Source organism: Copadichromis virginalis, linkage group LG22, assembly GCF_057382275.1.
Source record: "Copadichromis virginalis isolate Kocher_CV1m ecotype Utaka linkage group LG22, C_Virginalis_male_GT1.1, whole genome shotgun sequence".
Classification (NCBI taxonomy): domain Eukaryota; kingdom Metazoa; phylum Chordata; class Actinopteri; order Cichliformes; family Cichlidae; genus Copadichromis; species Copadichromis virginalis.
This window is the reverse complement of record NC_140638.1, coordinates 35,216,123-35,229,109: the sequence shown is the minus strand read 5'-3', so window position 1 is coordinate 35,229,109 and position 12,987 is coordinate 35,216,123. Positions and strand designations below refer to the sequence as shown.

General features: G+C 44.6%; 1 protein-coding gene across 3 annotated transcripts in view; it reads right to left on the bottom strand.

The window, feature by feature from the left end:
* Positions 1–12,987, bottom strand: part of gatad2b (GATA zinc finger domain containing 2B) — a 44,002-nt gene that overhangs the window by 15,206 nt on the left and 15,809 nt on the right. For 2 of the 3 annotated variants that reach the window (XR_014917381.1, XM_085445313.1), the window contains exons 2-3: positions 1,745–2,125; positions 590–719 (exon numbers count right to left, since the gene is read on the bottom strand). Coding sequence is in view for 2 of the 3 variants with exons in the window: in XM_085445313.1 (XP_085301439.1) it covers positions 590–719; positions 1,745–2,124 (510 nt within the window). In the remaining variant the exon portion in view is untranslated. The remainder of the gene's footprint in view (positions 1–589; positions 720–1,744; positions 2,126–12,987) is intronic. The other variant, XM_085445314.1, reaches the window with a different exon arrangement.

Below are 12,987 nucleotides of genomic sequence, written 5' to 3'. Positions count from 1 at the left end.
AAAGTGCTGTGACTCAAAAGGTCACAACTCCTCCACTGTTCCTTTCTTGAAAACCTTGTGACAACACCGTACAGAGAAGCTACCCAAGCTCTACTCCCACACAAGTCACCTCCTTAAGAGAACAGAATTGCCTTTTATTGTCATTGTACATGTACAAATGATTGGTGCTCCACGCCAACTGTGCAGGAGTAAGAAAACAAAAACACAACAGTGTTAATAGCTCCTGTGAAAAGGAAAAGCTTCAATCAGGACTTCCTGGTATCACTCTTGGTTGGTGGTGCATCGGCAGCTTCAGTTCAGGACTACGCTTCCTCCTGACCGTCACCCACCCGGCCTGTTTTCCCTGCTGCTCAGGACAATCTGCTGGGTGAGCTAACAGTGGCTTTGCTACCATCGCTCGCCCCGACCGCAGGGCTTAAGCTAGCTGCAGGGTTTTTAGGGTGTGAAGCCAGGTCTCATTAAGTGTAGCATCCTGAAATATCTGAGCGACCGACCTCTACACTTGATTTATGCACCAGTGTTAAAGGACTTGTACAGCATATTCAGTCTATTTCTGCCCCCTTGCAGGAGTGCTGCGAATGCCTTTTACCTTGAACATGTCCAGGTTAGCCTTGTGCACACGCTCCTCGGGCCGAGGTGTCGTTCTGGGACTGGAAGCCTCGTTGTCTGACAGGATGATGACATCCGGTGACGGAGTTCGTCTGTCATGATCAGCATCACTAGTAAGAAAAAAAGATCAAACACAAAGTGCAGTCAGTTTCTGCAGCATTTAAAGTCGTACTTTATCATCACAGGATCTGACAGCTTTACTAAACTGCGTGGGGTCGCTTGACATCTGTTCTGCTGGTTTTCCCGGTAGGTTCAATGGAAGTCAGCTTACAGGTTGGGAATCTTTAGTCATGCTCGTTGGTTAAAAGCAGAATAACAAAGAAACTGCGCCCCATTTCTAACGTCCATGTGCTGATTCTTAAACTTAAAAGCAAATCTTTCACCAGCTCCAGACACAAAGGTTTGGGGGACAGAAACAGTAATGTACATTGTCACACATTTCATTTATCAAAGAAGATTGAACATACTGTATAGCAACACTAGATTACATGTAGGCTAGTGGTGCCCTTGTGTCATTGTTCCATGTTATACATTTCATCAGCCCCACAGTTTGAGGGCCGATTTACTGAAGAACTGACTGATTTTTACAGCTGCCCCTGCTGCATGTGCATTTTCATTACTGTAAAACAGCCATAAAACTAACCACACCTTTGGTACACCTGTGTTACTTTGTGCCGTTTAGTAATTTGGGCCCTTGAGGGTTTTCGTTACTTTTCGTGTGGTTTAAACCTTTGCTATGCACCTTGCACACAATGTACATACAAGCCCTGCTCTGTAGGGGCGAGCTGGCACCAAATACTGTATGTGGACTATTCCACAGATTTCTTACTGAACCTGTGGAATAAGTTGGTCCCTCTGTAGTCATGTAAAAGCCACAGAGACAGTGTGCCGTGGACACTTCTTGCAGTTCGGTGGCCAAAAATGTGCCAACGAGGACAAAAGTGAAGATTTTCATTGACAGCCAAGGTTTCACCCACTAGTTACTTTTGCAGAGTAAAACTAGCTGCTAAGGTGAACTGGTATTGTCCTTCAAATAATCAGATAAACGATGGCTGGATTCAGGTAAACGGACATGCTATAAAGCACATGCCTGCTCTTTACACAGAATCCTTCTGTTTAAAATGTTTATTCTCACCACCTCCTCCCAGCGCTCATGTCGACTGGCTCATCCAGGATGTTCTCCTTTCCATTCTTACTTGGTCCAACGGGGCTACTGTGGCTTCCCAGCCTCAGACTCCCATTTAACTTCTCCTCATAAGCAGCACCCATTAGGCTCTGATGATGGAGGCTGCTGGCTCCAGGGCCTTTTCCATCTCCCAAGCTCCCTGCAACATCTAGGGCTGCTAGGTCAGCTAAGTCCTTGCGTTTAAGAAGTGCCAGCATCTTCAGGCGCTCCATGGCCTCGTGACCTTCCATTTTGAGGCGCTTGGCCAACGCCTCTTCTCGCTCACTGGTTGACTCAAGGCCTCGCTTAAGTAGGTTCAGCCTCAGCGCCTCCTCAGACATCTGCTCCATCCTAAAAACAAGAGAGGTCAGACAGGTCAGCAGAGCCACCTTAAACCCAAATAGGTTCAGGTCAGATAACAAACACACTCCTCTATGTAACTTAAAGCATGAGTACAGTTATCCACCACATTGGGTGCAATAGCTGAACGACTCTGGAACCTCCAATCCTTCCCAACCCTTATTCCAGATGTTCTCTCCTCCCTTTGTCAGCAAAGTTAATCCCACGTTCCTCTGAAACCACGGGGAACAACTCCAAGTTATCCCAGCGATCCGAGCTCGAATCAGTTTTTAATCTGGTATTAACATGATTACGTTTGTATATTTCTACACTTTTCCTAATCCAGATAATGTAATGCAGATGTAAATACAGAGAACACAGCTTTGCATGGCGCTCGATGATGAATACTATTTTTGTGTAGACTGGAAAAAATAAAGAAATTAATAAATCGATCGATAAGAAAAAGCAAAGAGCAACAAAGATACAACCCCACCAGATCATAGACCAGTTGGAAAGGCAAACCCTGTCCCTGCTAAGTTCCACTGTTAGCGTGACAAAACACACAAAGCAGTGTGTAATGAGGAAGAGCAGGGGGCGAACCTGACAGCAAACTCACTCAGATGGACGAGTCAGATTAAACAATATATTTCATTGATCGTCTCCTCTGGGTTACTATAAAATAGTTTAGCATGAATGACTTCTGCATGTCGGCAAAGCTGAGAGGAAAGTGGAGGCCAGACAGCGCTGAGGCACAACTTTGACTTTGAAGGTAATCGGGCTCCGTGTCTGGTTTGTGCTGCACTTTTTACAGTAGCTCTATAGTGACTGTAGAGAAACGTACGTAGAAAATCAGACGGAGACCTTAGACTAGACAACCTCCAAGAACCACATTTTCCCCAGCAGCCAGTGGGTGTGCAACGTCCAGTGTGGTGGAGAACTCTGGAGCAAGTGTCATGTATGAAGTGAGTCATCTGGTCTACATGAATACAAAACGAATGAAAACTACAATCCTTCCAGCTCTGGACCTGGGAGCTGGCCTTTGCTCTCCTGGACGCCATTCGCCCAGTCTGGAGGTTACTGCTCCGATTACCACACACGCACGCACACGTGCGCACACACACACTCGAGCACTGCTTGACAAACACATTTTACTCCTCACGTTGTCACTTCCTATTGGTAGATTCGACCTGCTGGCGTCACTCTGGCGTGCCCCTCATGGTGTCGGGCTTTTCACCGCTCTAATCTGTTCATCCTGTCCTCCACTCGTGTCAGTTATTAACCTCACATCTACAGCTGCCTCTTTAGCACAGGGAGGAGTCTTAATGGTCCCACAGCATGGCTCTCCCTGCCACTTCTTCCTCTAATTAATTTGTGACGCAGCAGTGGAGTCGTCGCCTCCATTTGCTGGGAGTACAAACACGAGCAGCTCGTGTAACCCCTCCGCCGATCCAGCCACCTCACCACGTTTAATGAGCCAGAGATCTGCGCTGAGAAGCCAATCACAGCTAGCCTTGCTCTGCACGTCAGTAACTGGCACCCAACGCTCTCTCACTTAGACTTCCCCTCCCCCTGGTTACTGTCGCTGCTGCCAGGCTTTACATAATATAATGACTGTTACAGTCAGCAGTGCCCCCCAGATAAATAAATAAATAAACAAACGCACACTTTCTCCCTTCGCTTTTCATCCACCACACCCTTCCAACACACTGCCAGGCCGATAATGGAGAAGAAAAGAATAGATGAGAAACACAGACTCAGCCCTACGATCACACCTCTCCTAACCCCAGCAGGATAAAACATTAAACATCTGTCACACTGAAAAACTGTGGCGCTCCAAGGAATGCTTCCAGTTTGCACCAGCAGATAGACGGCGTCCACACAGACAACACACATGCAGCTCAGCATTCCGATAGAGGGCAGAGTTTTGTAATCCTCCCTCCTACTCCAGCAGTACAGTACCACAAAGAAACACTCCTCCCTTCTCCTCTACCCTCCCCCAACTCCTCAAACGCTCATCTTTTCCTCCCTCTTCTTTCACTGCAAAAATAAACACAAGCTTAATTTCAGGGGCCCCTTCGATGCCGCCAAAGCCGAGTGCTTCATTTGTTCACGTTATACCAGCCAACAGTGTGTGTGCACGTGAGTGTTTCTGAGGCTGCAGGGACAGGAACGGAGTAGCAGCACCGAGACACAGAGAGGGTTTTTCTTTATTGCTGTGTGTGTGTGTGTGTGTGCGTGTGTGTGCGTGTGTGTGTGAGCGTGTGTGTGTGTGTGTGTGTGTGTGTGTGTGTGAGCGTGTGTGTGTGTGAGCGTGTGTGTGTGTGTGTGTGTGTGTGAGCGTGTGTGTGTGTGTGTGTGTGTGTGTGTGAGCGTGTATGTGTGTGAGCGTGTGTGTGTGAGCGTGTGTGTGTGTGTGAGCGTGTGTGTGTGTGTGCGTGTGTGTGCGTGTGTGCGTGTGTGTGTGTGTGTGTGTGTGTGTGTGAGCGTGTATGTGTGTGAGCGTGTGTGTGTGAGCGTGTGTGTGTGTGAGCGTGTGTGTGTGTGTGCAGGGCTAGAAAAGAGGCAGAGACAGCAGCTCTCTCCTGAAATAACGCCAACTTGTAATTCCACCTCCCATCCCCCAAAACACACACACACGTTTATTCAAAGAGCTGTCAATCAGGAGGGTGCTACTAAAACATTCTCCTCACAATTAAATCCGTAGTCTTCCTCTCACTGACGGCGCTGTTGGAAATCCATGGCAGAGATAACCTTGATGTCTTGTCCTGTCGATGTGGCACCAGATTAACAGTGTTTGCCAAACTGGGTGTAATGGTAATAAAGCGAGTGCACAGTCGTGAAACCCATTTGCCTGACCGCCTCCTGTCTTTTGTCCACTCTGTCCTTTTTCTGTGGGAAAGTGTTTAATGTTCAAACTGATGGTTCTACTCGGCGGTGGATGCGAGTCTGATACGTCAGGCCCGACATCCAATCGCTTCACTTACTGATTTGATTTTTGCCCATTTTGTACTTTTCATCCAACTGTAAATATGGACGTTGTTATACTAAACTATTAGCACCTCAAGTCCAAATCCAACCTCTGATGTGGCTGCAGACGAGCAGCCATGCCTGTTAAAGTCTGCCTGTATTCATACGTAGTAGGTGCACTGCAGTTTATGCCGTCTGCAGGCAGGTTCACGTGGTCACACTCAGGCATGTAAACGTCTGCTCGGAGCCTCGCACTCCCAAAATCTATGCTGCTTAGAGCCAAGCGGACCACAGCGTATCTGCAGACACTGAAGCTTACAGGACACCATTAAGTATGCACAGCACATGTGCTGATGACACAAACATAATAATGTCAGTACAACAAAATCACAGAATGTACTCGGAGTTTTCTGGACTTTACAAGTCAGGTAAACATTTGTGATGATGTACTTTGGCTGTGTGTATTGTGCTTCTGCTGCTATGGCTTATTCCACTTTCTGTTACTCAATGCTAACGATGGAGCTACCATCCTGTTCTTAGTTTGACCTTTGTTATTCTGATCTGTTTCTCAGATGGGATGATATATGCACTGAATTCAGCTGCAGAAAAAGTGGAACCACTCCCCTCACGATATTCTGCTGCTGGTTTGTTAGTCATGCATTTTATCAACAAATCAGCAGAAGAATAAACAGGTGTTTCAGACAGCTGCCATCCAAACGCACACAATGAAAGCCAGACTGCTTACAGCTCCACCTATTGACTAAAAGACAAGACTATCAATAACCTGACTACTGTGACTACGTGTGATTTCACAGTCTGCTACTTTGTGGCTGAATTGTTTCCAATTGCCTCCATGTTGTTATCATAGCACTAATAGTTGACCATGTAATATTAATAAGCAGCAAATAACCTGTCATGGTTGGACTAGAGAAGCATCGAAGGTGAAGGCAACACCCATCTCCTCTCTTAGCTTCTCGTGTTCCTCCCTCGTGGTGCTGTAACTCGGTATAGCAAACACAGCTTGGTATCACTGCAGCCTTCTTCCTATACTTTCCCACCACTAGTCTGTCAGCTTGGTTAGCCATCACCAGTTGGTCTGTTTATTTTTGGTCCCACAGGAGCTTAGCTTAATCATTCTCAACCAGAATAAGGACAATTTTGACAAAACACACTGTCAAGAATATTAAAACTTGTTGAAGTTTCTCTCCTAAAACATTAAAAAATGAGATATTATTCCTTCTTGTCACTGCGTCTCATTGACAAACTGGTGCATAAATAGAACGCTGACTGACAACATGACAATGCTAACTACCTGGAGCACAAGCACCTCTCTTCCACTGATGTTGTTGGACCTTAATAAAACAAAATGTCCCGAGTGGCTTGTGTCCTATCCACAGTAACGTCATTCCTGCTGTATGGTGGAAACGCCTTGTTGCTAATCATATCAACCATCCTTCAGGAAAGTACCAGAGTCAGCTACCATCTGGCTTCTTTAGCTCGTGTGCTAGAAAAGACAGAGATGTGCAGAAAACAATAAAACCTTCCTTGTGATTTCAGGAAGAAGGAGCCTAGCTCATTGGTCCAGCAGACACACTAAAGCAGCAATGCGCGCACACACACACACACACACACACACACACACACACACACGCACACACACTAACACACACGCACACGCACACACAGTGGTTGGTTGGCTGTAGAAGATGCTGATGACAGGGTTGCTGGGAATATGACCAAAATTTGCATGTGGCTAGTTTTTGATACTAATGAGGCCGATCAGAACACCGCCCATAGCAACAGAGTTGCAATTGGTAGTGGGGAGCAGCTTAGGACTTGATGGTTGTGGGATAAAGATTCAGACCCAACAGGACTTGCGAGGAGAATGCTGATGCTTTGTTCCTGAATAATCGATCACAAGTAAAATACAACAACAATCACACACACCTTCACCTGCTGTCTGTGGATGCACAGCACATAAGGCGACTCACACACCTTATGCACAGACTGCTCTTTATTAAATGAGACAACAGCTCATTGTGGGGGTTGCTATGACAACCAGTCATCTATTTTTAAGACATACCACTAATCAATTCCTGTTCTACTGTTGCCTGAGGGGTGGGGGTATGCAACAACATGCAAACCCCAACCCCCATGTCCTGTTTGTGTGCGGGTGGTATTACGGGGGTGTTTCTTTTTTTTTTTGGTGGGGGGGGGGGGGGGGGGGGGGGGGGGAACAACAGCGACCAAGACACTAAGCAGGGGGGAGTGTGCAGTAGGAAACAAAGAGCAGAGCAGAATGAATGAGTACTGAGGATCCATCTGATACCAGCGCGTGACGCCGTCCAGGGGAAGTCAAACTACTGCAATCACTCATCCAGTAACCAGGTACCCACACAAGATCTCCTGCCCACGCCCCGATCACGTCAACAAGTATGAAATGTCAAATACTTACAAGTTAAAGCATCTTAAATATAGGTAATACATTTCATACATTTTCCTAACAGGGACACACGTTCAAAAATTACAACTGCATCTATGACCTTTTTTTGTGTTATTTGCACAAATATACACGTTACTCACAAAACAGTAAATGACTACACTGTAATTAACTCAGTAATTACCTGCAGTGATCCTTTCATAACTGAAATAAAAGGTCCTAAGACCCGAACCCTTCATTCATTCATTTTTCATATTTGTGCATATTGGGACCCGATGAATGTAAAAACAAAGAATTACCAGATTTATTTTTTTTTTACCGGGTCTTTGTTTCTGAGAGCCACATATGAGGATGTTCGTCTAAAATTTCAGTAGAACAGTGGCAGCATAACGTCCTCGTAAGTGCATATCAGGCCCTTGTAGAGCAAAATTTAGTATTTTGGTCTAAATAACCCAAAATGTGATGCCCACATTTGTGGACCCAGGTCCTAGGAGGTTAAATAGGACATTTAGACCATGGAGCCCTGTACAAAAAACCTTAACAGATTTAACACTGGCCATGAGGCTACATTTAAAAAAGGTTCTTAGAGCATGTAGCACCACTCATACGCTCTTAGTACAGAATATCATGTCACTTGAGGACAAACCCTCTGCCAGCTCCGGACAAACCTGACAGAGGGGACAGGGCAGACTTCAGCTTCTGGCACTTGACTCAAACACCATCTCCTCCACATGCTACAGCTTACGGGTGGATTCCCCTGTTTCAGTGCAGCTCGCTAACAATGAAGAAGCATCTACTGTGTAAGTGCCCCCGTACACCCCCGGTGCTTTTTCACCAGTTTTCGGAGAAATGTTTTGTTTGTCCAACCACTGAACACTAACCTATGAATCATTCAGGGATAAACTTTGCAAAGATTCAGTCTTAAATGACATCTTCAGACACTGTTACTCACAGCCTGTCGCAAAAACAGAATTTGTTCCCGTTTCATTTCACTATAATGAAACGTTAAAGCTGGGGCTGTGTGATATGACCAAAATCTCATATCCTGATATAAGACATTTATCGTCCTGACAACCATATACAATCACAAAAATGTTACTTTTCTGTAAATTCTGTGAATCTCGGGCAGCTCGACTTGTATGAAGTGTTTTCAGCTGGGCGCTGTGTACCTGGAGGAGAGTGTTTTGACCGATACGTGAAACTATATATTTTTAGACAGAGGTTGTAATGGCCGCCATTTTCTTTGTGAGTATTTATTACGCGGCGTGCTGCGGGGAAAAGCCTGTTCTAACGTCTGAGTCTAAGGTTTATTTGGAGCTTCTTTTCTTCTCATGCGTAAACTCTCTTCACACTCTTTGGCGTGATTCTTGCGTCGGTGGTTGTAGAGGTTTGTTGTGTTTGAGTCTGAGGCGCGGACCGTTTGCACCATAATTTGCATAGTACAGTTTTATCTGGTCCGTGTCAGACTTTTCATAACCAAACCATGTCCATGCTACAGAGGCAGCCCCGCGTTTAGGAACATGGTCCTCGATTTGTTTGGACGGGTCCTTCTGTTTGTCATCATTTTAGCTTATTTTGAAAAATTTCAACAGGAACTTCAGCTTTATTGTGAAAGGTTTATGTGGAAAACAAACAAGCAGACGGCGGAGCCACACGCTGGGTTTACCGTCGTTGTTACTAACATCAACTCGTAAAAACAGGCCCTTGTCCGTCCGTGGTGTGGTTATTTTAAATATAAGAGAGAGAACTTTAAGAAATGAACATAGCTGCTACAGTGACCATCAGAATATAGCTGCTACAGTGACCATCAGAACCACAAAAAACAGCCGTAAACTGTTTATTTTGCGACACCATGAAACAAACGATAGCGTAAAATGAAACGACAGACGTTCTTATATCGTTATATCAAACAGCCATAGTTACAGCAGTTTTTTGGTGGTATTGTGAACAAAGTGACCACTACATACAAGTCCATTTATCATGTCAACACATCATCCCAGCCGCACAATCAATATTATAGAACCCTATGAAGGAAGATCCATGTACTGGGAGATTTACCAGAGCAACACTGAATTTAATGACAAATTTGTTAGATATCATATTCTAAACATATTGTGAAAATATTTAAAATGACAGACAAACATATTATTAAAGATTAATTATACAAGATTTAATAACCAGAGGGTTGCTGTCTTGCTAACCCAAATGTTGTCATCTAATCTGCTGTGCTATTGTGTACTTTTTCTCATTTTTATATTGGATTATATTGATTTTTACTTTAACTAATGTGCCATTAATTAATCCATCCATCCATTTGCTTCCGCTTCTCCTTTTCAGGGTCGCGGGGGGCGCTGGAGCCTATCCCAGCTGTCATAGGGCGAGAGGCAGGGTCCACCCTGGACAGGTCGCCAGTCTGTCGCAGGGCCAACACACAGACAGACAACCATTCGCACACACATTCACTCGCACATTCACTCCTAGTGGCAATTTGGATTATCCAGTTAACCTATCCCCACAAGCTGCATGTCTTTGGACGGTGGGAGGAAGCCGGAGTACCTGAGGGAACCCACGCAAACACGGGGAGAACATGCAAACTCCACACTTGCTGTGCGGCAACAGTGCTAACCACCGTGCCCATTACTTAATTAAAACTGAAATGATTGATTTAATACATCTTGAAAAGCAGGTCATCACTGCACTGTTTCTGTCATTCTTTGATGGGTTCATGTATCGCTAACCTCTGAGGCCGAGTCTGTAATTACTTGTTAGTTCTGACTTAGTAAACTCAGCAGCCTAGACCTCTGAGCACATGAGCACAGCTCAGTGAGACAGCACCATACTTGATGGCATCAGCTCGACTTTACTGTGTACTTAACCCTCATGATTCATGTTTACAATGGAAGTAGCCTACAACACAATACCCCTCATTATCTGTGCTTTTTGAAAATATGCATACAATTTTACACACTAGCATCTAAAAAAAAAAAAAAAAAAAGAAAGAAAAAAGGCCCATTAATCCAAATTTATTTTGAAAAGTCAAAATCTCTGAAAGAGAAATGAGTTCGACCACAGCTGAGCTGGGCTGTAAGCTCAGGGTTCAAAATGATCTTTTATTATGTAGCAGTTAGTGGCAACGATATCACAGCAAGGTGGCAAAAAACCCCAAACAACAAACAACCCAAAGTTCTCTCTCTGGGCCGTTTTTACTTTTAAGGGAACAGCTTTGCATTTTGTCTGTGAACAGTAAGGAGCAGGTCTGGATAATAAGTGCTGTTCTGTAAATACCTGGACATGAACAACTTGATCTTAAAAACAAAGACCAGCTTAGATGTCGCTGTACTTGGGCCTCGTACAGTGAGCAGACCAGCTGGACATTCATCCTTACATGTGTTCACTCGTGATTCATTTCACAGAAAAATGAGCAAATACAACAAAAATAGCTAATAGAAAAGTATAAATAGACAAAAAACACTGCTCTACTAAAAAGGATGATGCACTTGTTGGTAGGTAGCAGCAGCCACAGAGTGTGAGTCATACTGAACATTGTACCATGTTATTGTAGTGTTCTGTACCATCATGTAACATTACATTTGGCAGCGTTGTGACTGCAGCTGGGGAGCTCAGTAGGTCGATTCACTGGGCTTAGCGGTCAGCCATTTCTCTGCCTGTCCTACTTATTAAACACCTGTACTTCCTGTCAGGGGGCATGAGGCTGAACAGGTGCTGTCCAAGGTGAGACAAGTGGGCAGCAGTTTTCTGAGACACTGTTTGCCAGTTTAGTCCTTCAGAGATGGTCGGGCACAGCCGATGATCTGCAGCATTTTCCCGTCTGCCACCAAGCCATGATGCAGTAGCTGAGGACACCCTCGATGGTGCTGTGGTAAAAAGCCACCAACAGTTTCTTCCTAAGGATGTCTTTGTTGGACTTGTGTTCAGGTTGTGTTCACACCACCATGCTGCCAGTTTTTTAACCTCCTTGCTGTACAGTCTCGTCTCCTCCGCTGATGAGGCAACATACTCCTGTACAGACTTAACACCAGCCTGGATGACGTCCCCAGCGACAATACAAATTCCCTCAGGACAGACCTGCACTGTTTGTTTATTGCGGTGTACAGCTGGGAGACCGCCATGCTAACATTAGCATCAGGTGGTACGTACACTGCAGCGATGATCACTACTGTCAGCTCTCTGCACAGCACAGTCAGTGCTTCCAGTGTGCGAGTGTGATCCTACCGTTCATGCACCAGTCTAATCACACAGAGACACTAAAGTTTAGCTAAGTTTACCCTCAATCATTCACACAGAAACATGCTCTGTGAAACTGTGAGCTCCTAGCTGCTGGGTGCCTACGTGCCGCCATCTTGCATGGGATATCACAACTTTTGCAGTCAAAGAAAGACAGATATGATGATTATATATATGTAATAGTGAGCTCAGAGGTCAAAGGTGACATGATATTTGGATCCAGACAATCATTTGAATTCCCCTTCAACCATTATTATTTCTTAAATGTTGCCAAAACAAACAAAGGCAGTCTAATTTTAATCATAGTTTTAAAGATAAAAACATTTTTCTGAAAGTTTGACCTTATTTGACCTTGGAGGAGAGGTCAGAAGTGCGAACTTCTTATTTAAAATCCCTACATACTATTCTGTATAGACTGATGTGTTGTCAGGACAAGTAATGGCAATTTAAAAACAAACAAACAAACAGTTTTAAATAGCTCTATATAACATTATCCCTTTGACCTTAATCTACTGACAGTGAAGGTAGTTAAATATAGCTTATTTAAAACCTTTATAAGGTACTCTGTATGTTGATAGTACACACCACACTTGTAAGGATCAGGGTTCCTAAATATACGGCTTTTTGTACATTTCAACCAATAACTCTTTACGTTGGCTTTGAAGACCTCGATGACCTCGATATAGCAAATGCTCTTGCATGGTTACCATGACCCGCTCTGCACCCATACGACATTTTATCTGAATTCAAGCACAAGTTTTTGACTTATTGTATTTACAGACAGAATGACACGCGAGCATGCATCCAAAAAGAAAAAGAAAAACAACGCGGTGGGAGGCGAGCAGGAGGAGCAGGCGGGTGGGTGTGGGCGTTGTTGGAGTGTTAGGGCAGCCACTGCATTTTGAGAGCTGAATGAAGAAAAGCTCCTCTTTGAGAGGCCCTTTGATAAGAAAAGACTGACTGCTTTAGACCAAAGGGTGGGGCATACACTCTTCCACAGAGGACAAAAAACAAAGAAACAGAAAGAAAACTGTAGGAACAGGAGACGTTTAGTCAAAGTACAGACATCTTAAAATGAGGCTGAATGTGGCAGCCAGCAGAGCATCAACACAAACACACCCACACTGAACAGTCAGCAGATCTGCACAACATGCTAACCTCCACACATTTCACTTTCATGTAACACTTGTGTGCTTCAGACATAACCATTGCTAGATGCTGG